The sequence below is a fragment of the Falco naumanni genome, chromosome 13, assembly GCF_017639655.2.
Source record: "Falco naumanni isolate bFalNau1 chromosome 13, bFalNau1.pat, whole genome shotgun sequence".
NCBI lineage: Eukaryota > Metazoa > Chordata > Aves > Falconiformes > Falconidae > Falco > Falco naumanni.
In genome coordinates, this window is record NC_054066.1 from 7918897 (window position 1) to 7944329 (window position 25433).

The 25433-nt window shown below is 37.0% G+C and overlaps 1 protein-coding gene across 1 annotated transcript in view; it reads left to right on the plus strand.

Annotated features, from left to right (window-relative positions):
* Positions 1-25433, plus strand: part of CLSTN2 (calsyntenin 2) — a 228505-nt gene that overhangs the window by 128170 nt on the left and 74902 nt on the right. The window contains exons 2-4 of the mRNA XM_040613809.1: positions 8967-9162; positions 10920-11128; positions 18181-18330. Coding sequence (XP_040469743.1) covers positions 9002-9162; positions 10920-11128; positions 18181-18330 — 520 coding nt within the window. The 5' untranslated portion in view covers positions 8967-9001. The remainder of the gene's footprint in view (positions 1-8966; positions 9163-10919; positions 11129-18180; positions 18331-25433) is intronic.

A 25433-nucleotide genomic window follows, 5' to 3' on the forward strand; every position in this document is an offset into this window, starting at 1 on the left:
AAATTACAAATCTGAGGAAAAAAAAGAAGGTGAATGGTGCCCTCAAAATATTACCATGCTGGAAGAAGGACACAGGTCTATTGATAACCAGTAGCAACCCTTTATTTCTGCCTCATTTTTCTGTAGAACCTAATACTAATTTCTGTTTTGGTCTACGTGTTTGGAATTATTTTATGGTTATTATTTTTGCAAGACATCCCTAGCTCCTAGTACTTGCTTCTCCTTTGATTTGTGCAGTGAAGTCCATTGCTTATATTATGTTCTAACCAGTCCAAAGTTCCTGATATAGTTCTCAGGTTAAAGCTGACTGATACCTTTGAGTAAAAAAAAGCAGAAAAGTGAATTGATCATTCACTGTGTGCTTTGAGTAAGCCAACTATACTCCAAAACAACACATTTTAAATTATTCAGGGGAATAATTTTAATAAATGCAACATTTTCTAAGCTTCTTTATTTCAGAAATTCTCTGCCTTGATATAGGGCCCCAGGGAAAGTGGTTTAATTAAAAAGTAAGTTTTTCTGTCAGTCTTCTGAGTCCTCAATAGACTAAACAGCTGCTGATTTCCTAATCTGAGTGTGACATGATGCTGTTCATTTTCTTATTTATCTCTGTATATCTCACAAGGGAGCCAAATCTAGCAGGTCGTGTTGGTGCACCTGTCCTGCTGCAGAAAATATTTGTGTTGGATTTGCCTCCCACACTGCAGGAATTCTGTAAGCAGTACATATTTGCTAGACAACATTCCTAATCCTAGGTCTTCATTGAATTTGAAATTCTGGTCACATTATACATAATTACGTACTTTTATGTATGTTATTAGCATTTGTCCTTTAACAGCTGAGCAATACTTAGTAGCTAGAAATTATTGCAAGTGTTGTAATAACCATTTTAATCTGACATGCTGAGGCCTCTAAGTCTCTCTTATAAAAATAGGATCACCCTTTTCAAAGGATACGCACAGTAAAATGGGTCAGTGCTTCACTAGACAAGTTATCTCTTTTTTTTTTTCAGTGTAGACCTCACTAATCTAAAGGTGAAACAGCTTCCCGATCCATCTTTCAGACACAGATGTGGAATTAGGGCAGTGGTAGCATGTGGGCTTCTGTGTTTACTGCAAGATGATGTCTGAAGCAATGCAATGTTTCATCTGCTACAGCAGCAGGAAATCTGCAATCGCTGGTTGCAAATGTTGCAGCCTCAAGTGAACACTAATCAAATAACGCAGGTAGTGTGCGTGGAGATGATGACTCCTACGTGTGTTTGTTACTGATACCTGTGAAAAAGTAGGTCCGAAAATAACCCAATTGGGAACAGAGTAATAATGCTCCACTTAGCTTCTGGATGATAAAGTTCCTTTTATTAGTGTGCTTTTTTGCAGGTTTAACTGCATAGTTGCAGGATTATTTTTCAAATAGTTCATTATAATATGGTATTCTAAAAAATGGCAAGTCAAATGTTTCTCAGCAATGATCATGTAACTGTTAAAAGTGACTGTGCTCTGCCTTGCAGCATTTTTACTAAATTGGACAGCTGTTTCTGTGGGTTGAATGTGTGTTTGTGTGATACTCAGATGCATTGCTGAATGCACAGGATACTTTTAAATGTGAAACACGAGGTTAGCAAAAGCCTCCCATTGCTGCAGGTGGGCGTGGATCTCCATATATTAATTATAATAGTATACTTTCTTGGTAATGTCCTTAAAATCATGCCTTTTTGCTTTCTTTCTCTCTTGAATCTTGAAGATTTCAAAAAGAAGAAAAGATTAGGAAGTATTTGAGGTTACTTGCAGTAGAATGTTAAATTTGATATGCATTTGGTTGATGGGAGGAATGATTGGCAATATTTTATATTTATATGCTTTTAGAATAGGTGTTTGATAACTGTATAGCCATTAGTTAATTAAGCACGTCTTTATGTGCAGAAACCTTTATCTCCTTGTTATATGTTGTTATGATCCACCTCAATATTTATTGCAGTCTTCAAATAAACATGTACCTGTTCTCCATCATTTAAGCTGTAGTGCAAGGATCTCTTGTGCAGATCCAAGTGTACAATATGACCTGTTCTGCATCTAAGCAGTGGTGGTCCCATTTCCAACAAGAGCAACATGGTCATATATCTCACTGTAATCAGAGCACGTCCATAAAAATTGCACTTTTTAAACAAGCTTTTTTTAAAAAAAAAAAAAAGAGTAGAGTAGGTTTTTCAGGTGCTTGGTTGTTGAGTGCCTTCATGACCTCAGTGATTTCCCTGGGAAACTTATTGTGGAGCCAGGAATAAACACAGATACGACTGCTGCTTATATGCTACCCACAGAACTATCATTTTAGCCTAAGCAATTGGTCCCTACTTCAGCAGAAGAATGAAGTCTGGTTCGTTTGGTGTGAGCTTATGGCAACAATGAATCACTTGAAGTGCGGGTGCAGTTTTCTCCACTTTCCAATTTCAAATCCATAGAATAGGAAGGGTAGCAGTGGATTTATGCTCTTGCTTTGCAGAGCTTGTTGCCCATAAAATTAGATACGAGGAAATAATAATTTTTGTATTTTATTAAGATATGAATACATTCCTCTGTTTATGATTTCAGTATTGCTTTCCTGGATTTTAGTATTTCAGTATGAGTTTAATAGCATTGAGTTCAATGATTTGGAAAAGCATATACACTACTTACTGCCTTACTTCCCCCCCAATCCTTAAAGATATTTTACATCTCTAATTATTATTTTGCCTCCTTTTCCTAAACGACTACCCTTTCCTCCCTCAAAATGTAACCTATGTTATCTAATTACTTAAACAGTAGCTACAGCTTATGATAGAAAAACTTGTCGAAGTAGTAAACCTTCCCAGTTGTATGGAGACAATAAAAGTCAGCAGCTCTGCACTGCAGGAATTGTTTGCAGGATTCCGGCAGAGAAGCCTGTGTACAGTTGTTATCTTGGAAGGCTGGATTAAAAATAAAACAAAGAGAAATGGCAAACCCTATACAAATTTATTGAAAAACCCAACATTGACTGCACACAGTGGATCCATGTTGCATGTCTGAGAAAACAGGTATCGAGTCGAACAGTAGTCCGAACTGCATTGCTTATTTGCAGATTTCCTTCCAATTGCCAACAGAGATATTTGGTGATTGATATTCAAAGAACAGTGTGTGTGTGTTTGGATGTCCATCTGTATGTGGAGAGAGCATGCGTAAAAGGTTAAAGATTCAAATTTGATTCAGACTAAAAGTATTTTGATTTTGTTGACAAGAGTGGTTTTAAAACCTGTAGTCATAGCAAGGGGTAAGTCTTATCCACAGGCGAATTCATATGTTTTATAAAATTTTTGGAAGCCTAATTCTGCCGTGTAGTATATGAAGAATATTAATTGCTCATGGTTGTCAAATGCCTCTGTTATGACATGATGGATCTATGTAACTGAATCACACAAAGGATGAAGGACACACAAAAGGGAAAAAAACCCAGTGTTGTTATCATTCATATGCAACTCTTAAGAGGTCATTGTGATGTTTTGGTCATGGTGTTCCTGTCTCTGTTCTTGAATTGAAACTCAAGGTGCATCAATCCTGAACGAAGTATTTGTCTGTTCTAAAGTCTGAGTGGAATTGCTTGTGATCACACGACTTTGATTCTTAGGCACTTCAGGATCTTTCAGGGACATTGTGCTTGCTTCAGGAAGTATAGAACCACAACCTTTATTCTAAATAAATGATCAGCTATGTTGATTTGTGTGTCTGAGGAAAACACACATAAAAGTATAATAAAAGGTTAGAGAGAATAAAATCAGAACAGGATATGAATATAAATGAGTAATTTTGTCAGCAGTGAACTAATGAAACCTGATTTCCTACGGGTCTGAGTTTCATATTTGAGTTACTGGTACCAAAAAAGTGCAAGATAGAATTGAAACTTTTGTTGTTGAGCTTTTGCAAGGTCTCTGTCACCCCTGCACTATTACTGTAGCTTCTCTGTATTGTGTGGCTATGTAATTTCATAGCACTTGCGGGAAACAACTCATCTTTTTAAAATGTAGCTGAAATTAGTAAATGCTGTGGGAATTAATGGCAGGAACAAATTCATGTGTGTATGTTCACACATGTAGACGTGTCCTGAACACGGCTGTGTAAACTCTATTCCATAAGCAATCATAAGGCCAATGCAGAGGATAGAACATGCAGGGAACTCTGCTTGGAGTTAATCGTAGAACCATGGAGTCATTTAGGTTGGAAACAAGCTTTAAGATCCTTGAGTCCATCAGTAAACCCAGCACTGCCAAGCCCACCACTAAACCCTGTCCCTAAGTGCCATATCAACCTGTCTTTTAAATGGCTCCAGGCCTGGTGACTCAGTCACCTCCCTGGGCAGCCTGTTCCAGTGCTTTACCACCCTTTCAGTGTATCCAATGTAAACCTCCGCCATGCAGCCTGAGGCCCTTTCCTCTTGTCCTATCACTTGCTATTTGGGAAAAAAGACCAACCCCCACCTGATGGCAGCCTCCTGTTGGGCAGCTGTAGGGAGAAGTAAGGTCTGCCTTGAGTCTCCTGTTTTTTCCAGGCTAAACAATCCCGGTTCCCTTGTGAACTACATTGTCTTTCCTTGGACATACACCGGCACCTTGATGTCTTTCTTGGACTGAAGGGCCCAAAATTGAAAACAGTGTTCAAGGTGTGGCCTCACCAGGGCTAAGGGGGACAATCACTGCCCTTGTCCTGCTGGCCACACTATTTCAGGTACAAGCCAGGTTGCTGTTGGCCTTGGCCACCTGGGCACACTGCTGGCCCATGTTCACTTGGCTGTCAACCAGCCCCCCAAGTCCTTTTCTGCCAGGTGCCTTTCCAGCCACTCTGCCCCCAGCCTGTAGCGCTGCCTGGGGTTGTTGTGACCCAGGTGAAGGACCAGGCACTGAGCCTGGTTGAATCTCATAGAACCAAATGAAACATTTGGTGATTCCTGTGTCATTTAGAACTTTTGGCTTTTATTAACTATTGATGAAAATGATCAAATGGCAGAGATCCCAGCTTTTCACTTGAAGTCTTCAGTAATCTTGGTGTAATGAAAGCTGAAGAAAAAGCAAAGGTAGCTGTGAAAGGCCAAATTAGCATGAAATTTTTTAAATAACTTACAAAATTGAGTTCAAGTAAATAAATCTGTGTAGTTGTTGAAGGAGTAACATTGGGGATTTTTGTTTCTACTGAAGTGTGAGTTTTGCTTTTCATATAAAAGGCAGTAATTTGTAATAAAATTTTGTTGATTAAGGCTTATAATTGCTAAACCTTGCATGTAGATGTTGCTGAATATGAAACATTGTCTTCAGCAATTTGTAAACATTGGATAGATTTGTTGGTTAACTTTCAGAAATTATAAACTGTCAATAGCTTTTTCAGGGAATTATAATTTTTACAGAGGAAATACAAATAGTATCCTGGTGATTGTAATATAGCGAGTAACTAGTGCTCTCAACTTCAAATAATGTAGACTTCAAAGTTTGTGGGTGCTTTGGGCTAATGCTAGTCTGAATGATTTGAAGAGAAAACATAATGTCCAGAATCTAATTAACACACAAATTGAAATGAATCAACTCTTGGTAAAGTTCAACCATGTAACCAGAAAATTTTATAGGAAGCAACTGGAATTCCTCAAGTTGTACATCCTGACCCTGGAAGAAGAGATATTTTCCCTCTACCCTGAGCACAACGGCTATAGGTTTTTATGGCTGTGCTTCTACCTTGATGTGGTTTCACCAAGTTATCCCTATTTTATCAGCTCCCTCTCTCCACTGTTTTTATGATCACTAAATCCTATATCCACATGTTCCCAAACCCATTCAAATGAAAGTAAGAACTAGAGTTAATATTTTGCTGTGTTGTCTGTTGTAGAGAAAATAGTGTGCCAATTTGCACTCAAATTATTTCAGCCTTACAAAGGAGAAGGAAGGTGGGTGGTTCCAAGATCTGAATGTGGTGGTTTTGGAACTGGAATGGTGACCTGGAATAAGAGAAAGAGCCTGTCTCCTCTTCCTCAAATGAATTATGTAAAAATACATAGCTAGGAACCCAGATGTACTGTAATAGAAGTTTAGCAGAATTCCTATTGATATCATGTAAGTCTGGGTTCAGCCCAGCTGGATTTAAAATAAAGCCCTGTAGCTCCATTTAATAATGAAAAATAATATATTTTAAAAACACTACTTTTCATGCCTAGTAACAGTAGTTCTATATATCTGTAAATGTATGATGTGTGTCTCAGTGTAAATTGGACCTTATTTAATTTTCTGCTTTGTTACAGCTGTTACAACTCTGTTACCATTTCAATTTCCAATATAGGTATTAAGGCACCTTTTTAGAATAATTTTTTACTATACATTTTCATTTTTCAACTGTGTTAACTCATGTCATTGGAAACAGTAGTAGAATCTTGCTTCTGAAAAAAATTACCTAGTTTTTAAAACATACACAGGTTTTTTTTCACGTAAGTAGGTTGTTGTAGTCAGAATCTGGAAGAGTGTGTGCGTTTTTTACAGTGTGTTTGCAAATATCTCCCCATACCCATGCAGCTGTCACTATCTTTGTCAAATGGAGATATAAAAGTCAAAATTAGAGTTATATATAAAGCTGAAGTATCTAGCATAGGAGCAGGACTTAGAGAGACTTAAAATATTTGCTGAGAACTAATTAGAATGTGTGCTGCTTCTATGATTACTTTGCATCAGGCCTCTGCATTTGGAGAGGAAATAATGGTGAACGTTTACATTAAGGCTGAGAGAACTTATTTTCTGCCCTGAGTTACTTCTATTTTTTTGAGAACAGTAGGCTTGGAGGTCTGCAAATGCTGTATTGTTTACAGTCAAACAGAGGATCAGTAAAATAATAAACATAAACCACTGAAGTTATGATTTCTGTTAAAGGACTGTGCATCTGAGCAAAACTTTGTCATTGAGGAACTATGAAGGCCACTGTTATAGAATACAACAAATAGTATTTTTCCATTAGACTCCCCACATTTACACTGTTATTTTTATATTCAATTAAAACTGAAATCTACAATATCATTTTACAAGAATGTTTCATTTTGAAGTTGCAGGAAAATTAGGATACTTTTTTTTCAAAGGTATCTATGACAAAGCGATCGATACCCACAATCAAAGCTGAACAAACTGCTTCACTTCAGCCTTCTCTTAATCTTATGCTTTGTTTCCTGTGCAACAGTTCACAAACATTTTGGAGTCTGCTTTTATGGATATGCAAAGTATTAGTCTTTTTCAGAATCTGATTCTGAGAGTAAAATCCATTCCTTCTTCTACAGCCCACGTATTTAGCCTCATTGAGGGTGAAGGTAAAAGAGCTTTGGGAAGAGCAGCTTTCGTCTGCCTTGGAAAACCACCGCACCCCTTCATGCCACTTGAGTGAGTGGTTGGAGCAAGCTAATGTCCAAGCAAATACTTAATGTATCTTCCCAGTGCCTCTTAATTACCTAAACAACTGTGCACTGGTCCTGTAAAGACATGCATAGGACAGATTACAATTGTTAGGTGTGGAATTCATCTGTCTAATGTAGCTGAGCTCAGCTTCAGCTCCCATCATAATAAAGAGAAACCTTTGTGGTGGTGGTTGAGGGAATATCCTAAAATGCCTGTATTTATATTCTGACTGTACCTAATCCCACTTTTCCCACACACATACCCTTCCCATTTTTTCTTTCTCACACATAATAGGAACTATGAACTCCAGCACTTTTATAAAGTCACTGTCTACTCTCTTCTCTAAAAATAAACAGTGTATTCTAATAGAAAGAGAGAGAGAGGAGCCAGGCTTGAATTAGAGGTCACAGATTCAGAGTTAATTTAGAATTTGGCAGTTGACTCAGATATGATTGGCAAGGAGATTTCTAAAAGTCTGCAACTGTAAATTGGAAATAAATGGAAAAGGATTACATGAGTGGGGGACAGCTTTGAATCCGTAATGTATGTCCCAAGACTAACTTGCTCATAAAGGAACATGTGCTTAATGTGTCATAAAAATATTTAAGCCACGTTGGTCTTTGTATAAATATTTCATTTTTAAAGTTGGATTCTGGAGTGGCTAAAAATGAATTCAGTGTGCATATCCTTGCCACCAGTATGAAGGATGAAAAAAAAGGATCACCAGAAACAGGTTTTTTTTCCATCTTCTAGACTCATTTTCTCACAAGTTTTTTATGTTGTCTCCTGTGTCCAAATAAATTTTTTTAGTCGTTCCTATATCATCTACTTTGTTATATATTCCTCTGAGAGAAGCTATGGATCTATTATATTAGGAGACAGTTTGGAGGCAGAGTGAGTTGCTGCCAAGAAGGCATTCATGTGTGAGTGTGTGAATGTGGGTGGGTAACTGAGGCGTACAAAAGGGATACTTGTCTCTGTTCTTTCAACTGATTTGTTCCAAAGATGATATATGTCTATAAATAAAGCAAGATGTATTTTGAATGTGCCCATGTTCTGCATCATTAATTTTTTCACTGTTGGGAAACTATAAACTGCAAGAATCTGAACATCTGCTACCACCTGGCAGCTCAAATGGCTCAAGGAAGGAGTGACAGCAGCTAGAGAAGACCACATCTAAAATATTATCTATTTTTCTTTCTGTTATTTTCTTTATCTAAATACAGTCATCTTAATTTAGCTCAACACTGATGTTAGTACCATAGGAAACTAGACTAGGGAATAGTCTCTAGGGCTTTTAGGAACCATTTAGTAATGACAGAGGAAGAGGGAAGTACGTGACCAGGGCTGTGCTCCCCAGATCAGGCTGTATAAGCACATGGCTAATGGCCCTGCTGGATTGGGGTATAAACTGATGCCTGAGTCTGTAATAACCCCATCTATAACAGCATGTGAAATACAAGTGAGTGCTAACTTCTCCAGTGTCGCTCTAGTGGATAAGGCTTAGACCTCCCTGGTTATGATTGTTTTATATTATTTCCCACAGGTGAAATTTGTGCTTTTAAAATCCATGGACAAGAAATGCCCTTTGAAGCTGTTGTGCTAAACAAGACATCTGGAGAAGGTCGTCTTCAAGCAAAAAGTCCTATTGACTGTGAATTGCAGAAGGAATACACATTCATCATCCAGGCCTATGATTGTGGATCGGGACCAGGTGGAACAAACTGGAAAAAATCTCACAAGTGGGTAAAACTGAAAAGATTTATTTATTTTTTTTTTTACTTTGGTGTACATTTACTTTACAGTACAGATAAATGTTGAAGGACTCCTTTTTTCTATTGTAGTCAAGTATAAAGCAAATAAAACTAAGATGAGCCATTGTTGCAATAGTTCATCCACTTTTTATTCCTTTTTTCTTTTAGAAAGTATTTTTCTTTTTTTTGCCTCCTGCAGTTTGACCCATTCTGCAATGGTTCCAGTTAAAGCTTTTAACAGGATTGTTGTTCAAGTGGAAAATGCATCTCAGTTTTGGTTTGTTTTTCCATTCTTGGCTTCACATTAAAAACAGATCATCCAGGACATGGAAAGATAGCTTTTAATTGATGCTTAAAAGTTCTAAATAGGTTTCCTCTCCATTTATCTCATTAATGGTAAGAAAAGATAAATCACCTTTTTTTTTTCCCCCCGTATGCTCATGTATATAACCTGCAGCAGTGTTGCCCTTGCACAGTGTGTTGCTGACCTCAGCTTTTGGACAGCAAGTCTAAGAAGAATTAAAAAACTCTTGGAAGAGGAGGGTACGGGAGGTTAGTAGGTGGTGTTTTTTACTGTGGAGCCAGTTCACTGCATAAGTTTCAGTAGCGCAGTGCCTTTTTTCCCCTTCAATTCATGAAACCAAGCTCCAGACCATTTGTCATTAAAGATTAATTTAACTTGCATGTAGATGTGTAACTGCTGTACAAATTGTTCGTTTTGCTGAAAGCCATTTAAATAAATGATTAATAGTAATCATTCTTCCTTTTGCTCGTTCAGGATACATGACAATTAAAAATGTAATTAGCTTTATAATGCATGCTGAACTTTTTTCAGGATATTTAAAAAGGATACACATTTAGAAGGAAGCCTGTAGTACCAAATAACCATCAAATCACAGAAACAGTTTTTGCTTCATATTATTAAAATTTATAATGTTTTTTCCTTGCATGTCAGTAAGAAGCTAGTATGTTCTGTTTGTGGAAAATTTTGGTCAAATCCTGACCAAATTAAACCTGGCCCATTGGGACCAGACTTTGTTATGCTTTCTTGTAATGGTTTGTATACTAAACCACATGGTAAGCTAGGCTGTCTGGGGCCCCAACCTTCACTACTGGCTCTGGCATTGAACTAGAAAGTCCTTTCACTGCTCTGTGCCTCTGTTACCTTGCCTATCAGAACAGATATCAAATTCTTTCAAAGGCAGGCCTTTAGAGTTTGCTTTTTAAATACTAAAGGCCTGATATTTTTGACCCTCAATGGTGTACATGTACAATGGTGTAAGTAATTAAAGGATGAGATAATCAGCAGAAGGAGAGAGCCTTATTTAATATCAAAGAATGTTCATTAACTGACCATTTTTAGGTAATGAATATGTAAGACTACTGTAATTCTCTTCCTCTTTTTTTTTTTTTTTTTTTTTTTTGTGGGGGGGTGTTAACTGATTTTATACTGCAACAATATCATTGACTTTCTGCTGGGGTTCATTTTAAGAGGCAGAGTGATATTAATAGGGAGCACTATGAAGCCCTCTCTCTACGTGCTGTGGCAATAGTTTTTTACCTAATGCTACGTTAAGGTACTAAGCTGGGCAAATTGAACATAGGTGTTCAATAATATATCATTTTAGCAGATGCTCACAGAGTTTTCTAGATATATTAGTTTTTTTCAACTTTTTTGAAAGCAGACAGTGAGTGATGTGTCATAATAAATTAATTTTTCTCTTTGATATGTTTACCTATTTTAGGGCAGTGGTCCATATCCAGGTAAAGGACGTCAATGAGTTTTCACCAACTTTCAAGGAGAGTGTATATAAGGCCACCGTGACAGAGGGCAAGATCTATGACAGCATACTGCAGGTAGAAGCCATAGACGAGGACTGTTCCCCACAGTATAGCCAGATCTGCAATTATGAAATTGTCACAACTGACGTTCCTTTTGCCATTGACAGAAATGGTGAGTATGGAGGAGGAGCTCTGCAACAGCGGTAACTTCTGTAAGTGATGTAATTACCTATTGATACTAGCTGATAACCTGGCTTGAGTTTTAACTCAAGAGAGTAATCCTTTCCTCATCTCAGAGAAAGAAGGATCTGTCACACTGGGAAATTCCATCCTTTTTATGTGAGATTTGGTCAGAAAGTAGTACAGTAATGTACTGTGGAAATTAAACCCCCAATTTTAGATGAGCAGTATGTTTCTCTGTTACTCAGTCCATTATCTTAATTGTCTCAGATGTGGTTTTCCATCCAAGTGATGGCATTTCCTAATGCAGCATGTAGCCCTACCTAACGGGGTTTATTCACTGGTTTATAGCTGGTGCCATTTTTCTGAACTTTCTGGAGCAGAGTCTAAATGTAGAATTTACAACATTCTGGATATGTTTATTGTTTATTAGAACTTGCAGGCTGTGGGTCCATTTGTGGTGCTTCCCAAAGCAGATCTGTTATTCTGCGGTATGGAAGAAAATATGCTTTGGACAAGAAGTATCATTTTTTTAATGGTTACATATTTTAGGTATTTTTCTGATTTATATAGTATTATAAAAAAAATAATAAACCATACTAAGTTTTCCATATGCAACAATTTTTTACTTTGGTGGCCCTGTCTGCCAGCTTCCCACTTTTCCCAGTCAAACTCTCACCAGGGAAAAGCACAGAACTTGACACTGAGTTCGGGAGAGGTAGCTGGGCTGCATTAAAAATGTGTTGAAGATCCTCCCTCCCATTCTCTGCTCGATTCAGACAATACAAAATAGTAGCTCTGTCTTTCACATACTTCAGCAGTCCCATATTGGCATCACTTTATAGATGAGTCCTGGTTATAGATATTCACTTGTGCAGAAGTTCAAATAGAAATTCCCGTGCTCACAGAACTTGTTTCCCTGGATTAAGCACCCTGTGTGCACGCCCAGCAATGCTCTGATTTATCCTTCCTAACAGAAGTATTTAATCCATGTTGTATGTAGGAAGGGAATACTTCTTGGAAATTGATTTTTGGCCAAATTGGAAATCAAAAGTATGCATGGAGCTACTGTTTTCTCTAAGCAGTCATTTTCACATTGGAATGTTTCATAAAAATCTTTCCCCTATTAAAACATTAGTCATGTTTATTTGTGCAGTTCTTGCACAATGCACTGCTGAGCATCAAAAGATAACAACCTGTTGGCATCGATAAACTGTAAATGGTGTTGAGGAAAAAAGCTACCTTGTTATATTTCTCCACTGGGAGGCAAGTATACTATACAGGAGGTATAATCTTAACAAGTATGCTTGTGTTTAAGTAAATGAGGTCAGCTGGCACAGCTTTTGCCAGAGCAATAGCACAAAGGATGTTTTACTGGAAATGGGTATTTGGAAATAGATAATTGTGTGCAAGTCTCTAGAAGCTTTTCCTCTCTATGGGGTTGTTATTTTTTTTTTCTATTTGTGAGATTTACCATCCTGTCATAAAAGGAAATTCTCCATTTTTCTATTTGAAGCCATTATTTTTCCTGAGCTCCATGAGACTTGCCAGTATGGGGCTGGTTACTTACACAAGTCGCAGGTGTTTTCATAATTTCTTACCAGGTTTTTCAGAGATATCGTGGATAAATAATACACTGAGATTAGCATGACACAGAGCAGGCATTTCTAGTGCTTATGCCTTTTCAGCTCCTATCACGCAGTGCAGCTGGCTCATGAGTGATCATGATTTTCTTACAGTTGGAGGGATGATCAAAAGCATGTGAAGCATCAGGAATCCTTGGTTACATCTTTGTCCTCGTTTACCTGGGACCTGCTTTTCAGCAAAGGCAATGAGAAAATCACGACTTTAAAGCCTGCAGTAAATAATTGGTTTAAGTTGTAATGGTTGCAGTTCCTTGGTCATGAATTCAATTAATATTTTTGATCTATTTGTTCATTAAAAGAACAGTGTTGCCACAATCAACAGTAATTGCAGTCTAATTTGTGATTTTTTTTAGATAATGGTAATTGCTTAAAGCCACTGGGATTAGAGTCAGAGTTAGAATAGATGGTTGCACTTTTATTTTGCGACAAAATATGTTGCTTAGTTCCAACACATTTCACTGCTTAGAATGTCTATGCCAGCTGATATAAACTTTCTCTGGTGCAAATTCTTTGGCATTGTGCCTGTTTCTGTTACATATAGGATGCTTAAAATAGATGTATGAGATGCCTGGGACTGTCTGTTAATACTGTACTAATTAGGATTTTGTTTATAGTTATTCTGCCCATTGTGAAAACAAATTAGGTTCTTGTGTCTTCTGCAAGTTATGATTTTTTTCCTATTTTTAGTAATATAAGTGTGGAATATCATTGCCTAGAAAGAGTATTTAACTGGATGCTCTAGAATTAAGTCTAAATATTGCAGAGGGCTGCAAAAGCAGGGAGTGCGTGAGGAAAACATGCCATTGTCAGTCCCCGATGAGACTGATCACCAGCAGCCTGTGAAACTAACCACAAATGGAGGCCTTTAGAAAGATGAACATGCTATTCTATCAACTTTTTTGTTTTGGCAGACCATTGTCTTTTTAGGCAAAACTTATTTCTTGTGTCTACAACAACCCGGGGAGCATTTTGTTGTCTTGAAAAATTGTATTACACATTGGGGAACATTTGTAGAAAGGAAGAGAGAATCTTCCAGAGCGTAGCAGTGCACATCACCAAACTGTGTGAAGCAGAAGTGCGTAAGCACCCAGCACTGGCACGGGAAGCAGCATTCAGCTCAGGTGTAGTTCTTGTAGACCTTTGTAAGTTAGGCACCTAAAGGTAGGTATCATAAAGCTTCCCATTTACACCTGGCAGCTTTGACCCGTGGTATGTAATTTCTTTGTGAATAAAATTATGTTGTGTTATGAAACCATAACACCGAGAATTAACTCTTGTATACGATGAGCGTAACTTGGAAGGTAATGAACTGTTGGTTATAAAATACAGTCATGTAATGGCAAAGGACAAATTTGTGCTTTGCTATGCAAAGAACTGGGACTAAAGGTATAAAATACATGTTTTAAGAGACTTTTGCATGCAGCTTAGTTTAGTTGTCAGCAGAGAATCTCAGTCAAGTCAGTTGTTATATCAATATTGTGTAGGCTTTTTTTCAGGTAACAGAAGAATTAAACCACAACGCACAGATCTGTTGTAATACCAGCAGAACATTTTTATGCATTTTCTGCCTTCATTTGTCAGGTATCACAGTCAGATAATCACAGAATTCAGATAGAGATACAAATTCAGCCACGGATCTGACCTACTTTCTTCTCTAAAATGGGAGTAACTGTATTTGCCACCCACCACTGGGAAGCACTTCACAAATACATGCTCAGATTGTTCAATAGGAAGATGAGTTACTGACTTTCCTGTCCAGTCAGCACAGGTTCTATTAAGTTACCTATCTTAGATGTCGACAGAATCTCACAAGGTCATCCTTTACAGCTCTGAAATCTGTTAGGAGCTATACAAACTTCATATTGTCAAAAAAATGATGAAACTTTATAGTTAAGCATTTGCATGCAATATTTATTTGTTTATTACACCACAGTTTCTTTCTGTTGTCACTGAAAAGTGCACTTTTTTGACAACAAGCAATTCTAATCTTTCAGTTGAGTTATGGTCAAATACAGCTTCTGGTGGCTCTTGGCAGCGGGGAATGTTGGGCTGCTGCTTCTGGGAGCAGACTGTAGTCAGAGGCCACTCACAAAGCAGTGCTAGCCCTCATCACTTTTAAGAGTTAAGAGTTTCAGTTTTATACTACTTATACACACAGGGAGTAAGTATGGAATTTGAGAGGGAATTGCCACAGTAAATTAGTCAAGTCTTTCCCCATTCTTGTGACTGCTCTAAAACAAGATGAAAGACAGCCATAAAAGAGGAATGTCTGTGTCAAACTATCCCCAAAACTGACCCCGAGGAAACAAAGGTTTGAATGTGTGTATCCTCAAGCAGGAATTTTTATATTCCTGTTGTCACTTATCTGGGTTTTGTTTTTTAAAATCTATTATAGTTCTAGGTATTTCCAGGAAAAGGCAGAGATATAGAAAGACTGGAAAAAAAAAAAAAAAGAAAAAATTATGGCCTAATTTTGAACTGTGCGGAAAAGTACTTCTCCATTAAAACTTTCTGGTTTTAATGTTATTGATTGCAATTTTGTCTGTGAGTGAGATGTAAATATAAATTATCACTATCATTTCTAAACTTTAATTATTCTGTATTTATAGTGCTTCCTTTCTGTCTCTACTTTTTAATCATACTGATTAAATTGTAAAATAAAAAAGGAGCATAAAGCATCTGAGGTAACAGAAAAATAGAATAATTAAGAAATCAAGAAACTATGGTAACATCTGAAAGATCTCCAAATGACCTTCCAGAGTAACGTGTTATAGTCAGAATCTTTGTAGTTCAAATCTTAAAAGACCATAGGGAAATACAAATCTTGGAAGATAGATTTAGTGAAATGCGAATGTGTTGTTATGATTTATGAATCTTAAATGACAGTTAATGCACCACACAAATTCTAGCAGTCTGATAGTGTAGATTCTGAAAATTTTGGTTTCTTGAGAATGTCACTGCTGATCATGGACTGAAATAATACCAAGGGGAACCAGAGAGGGAAGTATAAACATTCATTTAAGATATAACACAGAAAGGAAAGAACAACCAAACAGATATTAAATGAATAGTTCAGTATACGGTGGCAGTGTTTAATTAAATCCTCTTAGGCAGGTACTAATCAAGCACCTCAAGACAGTAAAATGGATAGGTTAATTTGTTTTGCCAATTGCTAACTCAAAAATAATGAAGTACTTGATATCGTTATTGCAGTTGCTTTTATGATGGGAAGAGCTATCTGCATGGCAGACTTGAAAAATGCCTGGTAAGGTGAGGTGCCTGAGAGAGAGCCAACGTAGCTGTTGGACAAAGTACTGTTTTCTTATTAGCCTTCACCAGGTCGTTCTGCTTCTCCATTTGAGACATAAAAACACTGATAGCATTTGTCCTCCTCTGTGCCCTGCTCAGAAAGGGAGGGGTTAAGACTCAAAGTCAACAGAAAATAGGGTATTCAACCTGATTTATAGCTGCAGATGTAAAGGTCTGTTTAAAGTACGAATTTTGAACCAGAAGATGGCGATAATTGCAAAAGCAGCCTTTCTTCAAGCCTCGAACCTCATCTGAACAGTTTTGCATTGGTTTCAGTTGAACTACTAGCATTGGTTTTAAGGCAGTAGTAGTAGTGGTCAGAAATGCATTGGGCCCTGACAAGGTAAGGAGTGTGCATCAGAAAGAGACACCTGCTGAAATTCTTGAGAAGCTACATGTGTCTGCTTTTGCCTGTCTCATTCATTTGAACAGTAAAAAAAGCCCCACACCCAAATTGCCAAACAGTGCCAGCATGCCTAGTGACAGACACTTTCACCAGCCCCTATGGGAATCACATCACTGTATTTGACTACGTTCCAGGATTTGGGTTCTCCCCATGCCAATTTTAGCTGAAACAACTTGATTTTGCAGATCCGTGCTTGAAAGCAGTTGTTATGCATAGCATTGATCCAGAGTCAATTTGTTTCTTGAATCCCAGAACAAACATTCTCGTTGAAAGCAATGGGATAAAAGAGCAAAAGTGTGAAATGTATTAAACAGTCTCAAGTTACAACTTGAGCAAGAAGTGCAGTCCAGTGGAACCGGGCAGAATTAAAATGGTGAACTCGTTCATTACAAAAACGCACATTCTGCATGATAATCTTCCAGTCCTGCAGGAAGTACTCTGAGAAAGATCTTTCCATTTCCTTCTGAAAGATGTAATGCCTTTGTTCCCAAAGGTAACATGTCACCTTTATATATGTGGCAGCTTCAGCAGATAATCTCTGTTGTTGTTGAGTGTTATTTTCCATGTGATAACTCTGTGCTGTCATACCAAATACTGGTGAGAGCTCTAATGTAGAAGGTGATTCTGGGGTTTTTACGATTTTTAAAACCCAGGAAAGATGTTAAAGGGCTAAACATCTCTCTCACCTAAAGGGTAATAGCTTTAGGGGAAAAGAGGTAGATACTTAGGCTGGGGAGATGTTTAGCAGTGGATCTCAGGAATGTGGTTGTCATGTTAAAGCAGTGTATCCTGGAAAGATGTGGAAAATTAGGTTGCATCTACTAATACTTTTACATTTCAAGATTTAACAGCTAGTCTTACAGTACTTAGAAAGTTTTGTTGAGCAGATGTTTCCTTATATAGAATTATAGAATCATTTAGGTTGGAAAAGATCTCTGAGATCATCAAGTCCCACCGTTAACCCAGGACTGCCAAATCTATCACTAAGCCATGTTGCTAAGTGCCACATCTATTTGTTTTTTCAACACCTCCAGGGATGGTGATTCCACCACCTCCCTGGGCAGCCTGTTCCAAAGCTTCACCACCCTTTCAGTGAAGAATTTTTTCTAATATCCAATCTAATATCCAATCCAAAAACCTCCCCTGGTGCAACCTGAGGCTGTTTCCTCTTGCCCGATTACTTGTTATCTGGGAGAAGAGCCTGACCCCCACCCCCTGCCTGCAGCCCCCTGTACAGGCAGCTGAAGGGAGCGATAAGATCCCCCTGAGCCCCCTCTTCTCCAGGCTAAACCCCAGTTCCCTCAGCCACTACTCATAAGACTTGTTCTCTAGACCCTTCACCAGCTCCGTTGCTCGTCTCTGGACACGCTCCAGTACCTCCATGTCCCTCTTGAAGTGAGGACTGAACACAGTATTTGAGGTGTGACCTCACCAGTGCTGACTATAGATATGCCCATGTTATAATCCTAGCATCTTATATTTGCCTAAGAACTTCTTTATTTCTCATTGGTTTGAAAGAAAATGCTTCCCATTTCTCATAACTCTCCTGCCTGCAGATGTCCCATGTATTTCAAAGAGATTTCTGGTCACAAAGGACTTGATTAACCAGGACTGAAATGTTATTGCCTGTATATGCTTAGCCAAGAATGAATTTCTGAATGTTGTCTTGTATTGAATCTATAGGTAACATCAGAAACACTGAGAAACTGAACTATGATAAACAGCAGCAGTATGAGATAATGGTAACAGCTTTTGACTGTGGTCAAAAACATGCAACGGAAGATGTCTTAGTACGAGTTAATGTCAAACCAGTGTGCAAACCAGGCTGGCAAGGTAAGATTTAATAGCTTATATATTTAAAATTTTTGTTTATATCTCCTTTTTTGATGTTTGTCCTTCATCTCACAGTAAGGAAACTAGGGTCCTTACTTCACTGGTATAGAAAACTCTTGCTGTGTCTTCTGCTTGCTTTATTCCAAGCCTGTCAAAAGAGTGGATAATAATCCCAAGGTGGTTTTCATTTGCCATGTTTTTCTCTAGTCAGAACAAAAAAACAGACTAGAAAAAAAGAAAAAAGATAAGTATCTATTTTAATAAGAAATCTTATAATTCACTCTGAATATACTGAAGGTTAAGAAAATGCTTGCTTTTCTCCTACTATTCCTTTAAATAAAAGTTTTGAAGCCACCATGACAAGATACTTTTCCCACGTGTGCCAGAGTTGTTGAGATTATCTTGTTCCAGGTACAGAATTGGCTTTCATGTGCGTGCATGCGTGAGTCAAAGCACACTCAACCAGCAGTGGGAGTGAAAGGCATTTTTTTACCCTGATTACTGTCTTCATATTGAGACATTTCAGTAGGAATTGATTTTCTAAAAAGCTTGTAAGGATCTACAGTCTATCCTGTCTAAAATGGAGAAAAACCCAGCTGGCAATGTACTAGGAAGATATGCCACAAATTCTAAGGAATTAAGATGAAAATGAGGGCTGGATTAGGGACAAACCAGCTGGATGTAACCACATTATGCAAATGCCATTCAGAACTAACCTGATCATCGTAACTGTAATTTTTAAAGAGAATGATTAAGAAGGGAAAAATCAGTTTGGCTGTTGTATTTAAAGGTAATTTGGAGACTGATATTATAGGAAGAAAAAAGGTTTTCTTTGTTAAATTAGAAGCCCTGGTCTAGAGCGAGTTGTAATGACAGGTGTGCAATATCATGATTCCATTTTCACAGTTATCACTTAGAGCAGAACCACATCTTAATTTTTTCAGGGATGTGCTATTCCCCACCCACCCATGTATTTTGAAGAGCATTTTTATTTAAAATAATAATAGAACGTCTATGAACTATCTCCACATTTTTCTAGCTGATGTTATTGTTCAAACCCCCATGATTTATTCTATAAAACCAATATAGTCTCTTTACACTGTAGAAATGTTCTGTTTCCATGTTATAGAGTCATCTCAAATTAAATACTCCCAAGTTAGCTTGGAATTTGTAATAATATTGATGCAATTGTTGATTATTTTTTTAAATTTCCAGATTATTTCCATTTAGATATTTGATTGAGCGAGTAATTTTTGCAAAGATACCTTACTAATGGTGTGTTGAAATTGCTCAATATTGTCATCCTTATTTCATAGTTCAAGCATCAGTTATAGGGCACATGTCATTGCTGGTCCTATCAGTTGGGTATAGACGCCAGGTAGCCAATAAAAGTAATAGAAAGAGCCTCAAGAAAGGTTTGGTTTGGTTTTTTTTAAAATGTTTTGTTTATCTTTGATTGTGACCTGTTTACAAGGTATTTAAGCTTTTAATGAAAAGCTGGGATTCAGCTATTGTTATTTTATGCATGTAAAATTTGTTTTCTTCTAGAAGTCAAAGCTGTATGTGGCTGATGGTTTTGGTAATGTTAGGTATTTCATATGAGAGGCTGCCAGCTTGTTATTTTTAGTGTGATGGTGAGAAAATAGAGAAAACAGCACACACACACAGGCGCATATATATAGATATAGATATATATAGATATACATGAAAAAATGCAATACATGAGAAAAGTTTAAAGCAGCTTGTCTAAACCATTTTAGCTAGGAAAGGGTATGCTTTGATAGCATTCATTATGCTTGAATTTGGGTTTTTATCTCTGTGGCAATTTGGCACAAATATTTTTTCTCCCTTCTGATCTAATAAAGTTTTATGATGGGTCTTTATCGTAGGCAAGGTAAAAATATGGAATAGCTCAATATGTTCTGCTCTAGCATATTTTGTGCCATCCATGTGGAATCGTACCTTCCCATCTGTCAAGCAGCTGCTTCACGTCACTGACATGTCACCAGGTCAAATGGCACAAAGTGCAAGTGGATAGTTTTTTGCCTACTCAGGGTAAAAGGTCTTTAGGTAAACAATTGGGTAGATATGACTTAAGTTCTTAATTACTAAGTCATTAATTACAATTTGAAAATGAGCTGCAATGTAATACTTCCAGAAGTTTCTATGTTACTCTTAACGAGATTTTTTTAGACCTACTTATTTTTAAAGGTGAAGATAATCACACAGATGATATTATTTCCACTTTGAGACAGTATCTGTAAATAATAACTGGTTTAAGGAAAAAAACCACACCAAATAAGCAAAAGTTCCTAATAGTATTTCCAGTACTGAAGAGGAAATCTGGAGCCTGGGAATGGAGGATATTTGTAGTGTTCTCTCTTCCCTGTGTCTGTTAGTCTGTGACCTCCCCCTAAAAAAGGCAGCCAGCAGGTATGCTCCATCTTCTTTGAAATAATGATATATTTGAAAAGATTGGATGACTAAGGGAGGTACAATAATGTTTTACTTGACAGAAAAGATGAATATTCTGAGCCTTTGGTTATAATACAGAAGTTGCCCAAATAGGATATATGACTTTTCTCTTGTTTTCCAGTATTAGGTTGAACAAATAAATATTTGGAATTTCAATTTATAGTATTGGTATTTAGTTCTTGAAAGTTACTGGCTTTAGTAATTTGAAACATTGTGCAATTCTTTCTGTGACTATAGTGACTATAGATTGTAGTCTAATGCAAATTCAGTGTTAAACATTTCAGTGCAATAAATTTCAGTGCAGGTACCCTTTGGATAATCTTTATTGCACAGGGGTGGGACAGGGAAGAATAGGTTTACATAAAACAGTGTACATTATTCCTGTTTCTAGAGCCTGACTCCATATGGCTGACTTATAGAAGAGCAAATTAGACTCAACAAGCCAAGGTACTATCCTTTAAACAAGATTCCCTTGGGCTAATAGCATTTAAGTTTTCATTAAATCTAGGCGCTACTTCCCTACTCTCTGAGATGTACATTAATATACAATCAGCAAGCATTGCCACACAGGTATTTTCAGCAAACTACAATCCTCTACGCTATTAGAAGCTACTTTAAAAAGTATGATGATCCAAACTGTCGTCAAACCATTCTGGGCCGAGTGCTCTGAAATGTTATTAGTATCTGAAGCAAGCTAAAAATGTAAATCAATGAACTAATTCCTAATCAGTTACTTTAATTAGAAATTCTCATTAGTGAGTTTTGTCAACTGACTTTTATAGCTATGCTACAAATTCTCTTCATGCTATCTCTGTTTTTATTTTATATATTATAATAAATTTTTATATTACAATTATATCATAATATTATATGCTTTCCATGATTTTCAAACAATGGAGTGATCACTTACTGCCAGGTAAGTAAGGAGACTACATTATAAAGAAAACTACACGATAGTGTTTCTGACACCATAATGGGTAGATTTACAGTTGAAGATATTTCTGTTTTCTGATTAAATATTTTTTAAACACTGTTAGTGAGTTTCCGTACTAAGAACAACCCTATTATCTTCAGCATGTTCCCTTTTGGGTTCTGTTGATTCCTCCAGGGCTCTGCCTTTGTTTCAATTCTATGAACACAGAGCAGACACTACGCTTTTTCCTATAGATTCATTTCCAGTATTGTTCTTTTCACTACAGTAGTTTTAATATCACAATTATATATATATATAATTATTAAAAAATACTGATTTCTGTAGTTACTTCAGCCTTATACAAAACAAGGTAGGCAGACTTACAGCAACACAGTACTGAATAGTCATATAGTATTTTCATTGAAAAACATGAGGTGAAATAAGAAACAGTCAAAACCCTGTAATCTAGACCCTGTTTCCCTTAGCTCCTTTATGGTACCATAATATCATCTTTTCTTATTGCTGCTGCTTTTAGGAACAGTCTTCATAAAACTGAAGAAGTTACCGTCCCCCCTAGTAGGATAACAACTGGGAATAAAACATAAAACAATGTGCTGAAAGATGCAAGATAGAAAGTTGAAAACAGTTATTCCTGTACCAAACTGTCTTGTGGTCAATGTGGGAATAGCGGAGTTTAGCCTTAAAAAATAAAGGGTAGAATCATGTCCCCAAACACTTAAAATATATTTTGAGACTGGTTTGCTCAACTATTGACAATCCAAAACTCGGGTTGTTACCTAAAACGCAATCGATTTCAGACGGGAGGTAGTTATTAAGGCACAGAACCAAAAAGCTTCTCTAAACCAGTCAGCTGAACACCCCAGTGAAGTGTCAGAGGGTTCTGCCTTTCCTGAACCAAACAAGGGAAGGTTGAATCTGTTCCTTGGGAAGATAAGTGTATAGCAAAGACAACAGTCTAAAAAGTTAAAAGTCAAATTGTCTTCTCTGACTAAACAGGACTTAATTATTTTATTGCCAAATTTAATATGGCCCTTGCATAAGCAATGCTCATAACCTCCTGTTTAAGACAAAATTAGGACTTTGATTAGAAAACAGGATTTCACAGCATCCATCCCGATGTGTTTTACCAATCTGATAAGCTTTTCTACACTTCCCTGCACATCTTCAAGTCCTGTGAAACCCAAATGCACGCTTTACCTCAGTAACAATATAAAGTAGAAATTGCTTAAAAATTGATCTTAAAAAACCAGATGTTCCTTAAAAATTCAGTGATTTTCCACTTAAGGTTTGCTTAAAAATAGTTTTGAAACCAAATAGTCTCCTTTCTTATTGACCCTGTAGATTATAAATACATTTAATAAGAGTAGTTAATGTATCGAGGATATTGCATGTTACATCTTAAAATTGTAAGACATGTAGGGCTCACTAAGGTGACCCAGGGCTTTGCTACCATCTAAAGGCACGTTCTTACCACCTTTTTAATGTTCAGTAGTCATTCATAGGCCATGTACAGGATAGATCAGCTCATTTTTTTCTGCTGAAATATATTATTTTTGTTCGGAGAAGGGCAGGACCTTCTCTCTTAGTAGAAGAATGATCTTAGATCACTTCTGAGTCAAAGATGCTATTTGCAGTAGGTGCTGAGTTATTTTAGAATGGTATTCATGTGGGCTTTCTAGTAAAATTCAATTACAGAGGAAAACCAAAACTGTATTGGCTTTTGAGCTGACGGTGCTTTTAACAAGGAGCAATATGATTACCAAAGCAATTGGTTGTTTGGCAGAGAGTGGTCAAGTACAGAAACATTGCTTATGAGAATAATAGTCCTAGTCTGCAGGAACAGTTTTAAAGGCCCAAATATTTTCTGCAATAAATATAAATCAGTTTCTATTTTTCTTGTGCACATACCTAGCAGTTTAAAATGCAATACTTGTGCTGTCTTAGCTATAAGTTATTTGGACGTATTTTTAAAAATGAATTTTATTGCAAAGCAGGGAGCCTTTATGCCAGTCTAGTCTTGGAGCTGTTGGGCATGCGTTAGCCATACATCCCTAAAACAAGGTAATCATAACATAATGCTTACATTCATCTATTCACTTGAATGGCACCATTTTAGTGGAATACCCACTCTTTACATACCAATTTCAGACATCTGAAAATTAATTGAACTTCTGAGTACTTTTGATTTGTGGGCTTAAAGTTTACATATGTTCATATTTATATACTTGTATCACCATTAATTTTCCTTTTGTTTGACTACCAGTAATAGAGAAAGCAGTCAAACCTGTTTCAGTCCAATTTTCAGATACTCTTTCTTTTCCTCAGCAAAATTCTGTGTATGTGTTACAGCTAAATACATCTTTCCTGAGCACTCTGGGTGTTTTCACATGTCTCTTTTTACCATAGCTGCTTACTGGAAACACAGTGCTTTATATATTCCAAAACTGTCTTTGTTTTGCCTGGCTGTATCAGACTAGTGGATTGTGCACATGCTGTTATTGACTTAATGGAATCAGCTTTTTCCATGTGTCATTTTTCAGTGATACTTACCAGTTTCTGTATTTCCTGAGCATGAACTGGCACTTTGCATTGTTACTATGAAGGATATTTTTATAACACCAGCTCTCAAGGTCATCTTATTCTGTGCTTGGGATATCCTCTTTCTATATTGACTTCCAATGTAGAATTGCCTTCTGGTTTTGTCACTAGCAGAATTAACTAACACAGTCCTGGTTTTGTGCCAAGACTATTAATGGAAATATCAAATAACAATCCCAAGGCATATTCACAGTGATCTTTACTAGTTACTTCTCTGTGTAGCATGAACTTTACATTTTCCAAGTAACATGCGATTGCCCTCCTTTTAGGCAGTTCTGTATATAGGTTACAATTGAAATACTACAACCTGTCTTTTCCATCTTAACATATGCAAGAAACCATTCATTTTAGACCTATTTAACTAAATTCTTCCATATACCTTTGTGGGAGTTAACTCCTTTGTTCACCTTTCTGCATTTGCAACTTAAAAAAATAGTCTTTCCTTGTTTTAATTTTCACTGCAAGATGTCCATGAATTTCACTGGGGCTGTTATTTCACTGAGAAATTTCTAATCTCTGAGATGTAACTGACAGCTGGTCATTCTATTAATGTTTCCTCTGCTCAGGAGTTAAAGCCCTACAGGATATCCAGTTATGAAGATTTTCCCTATCATTTCTTTTTTCCTCTGCATGTAGAAACTTCCACCTATTCTCACACCATGGGCTTCAAAAACTGCAGACATACCACACAAGTTTTCACATCCTCCTAGCTGATACTTAAGTCTTTCTTTTTTTCTTTTTTCTTTTTTTTTTATATATATATATGTAATTTCTACCAAACTTCCCTAGCATATTATCCTAGCAGTGGCAGGAGTTGTGACAACCATTGTAAAGCTCCATACTTGCTTCCCAAAAGAAAAAGCATTTTTTTTGCGTCAATGGTGACTACTTGGCCCTTTAAAACTTGGCAAATTGGTTTTAGAAAATTATATTCTGGGCAGCATGCAGTGACATTGATGGATCCTGGAAGTAGCATTCTGCTGATGCTTACTAGCCAGTTTGTGGCCAGTTAACTAGGGGGCATTCTACGAAATTCACTCCTTTGTAAAATGAACAATTTCACAAATGGGAAACTGCTTAGACAACCTGAACAGAC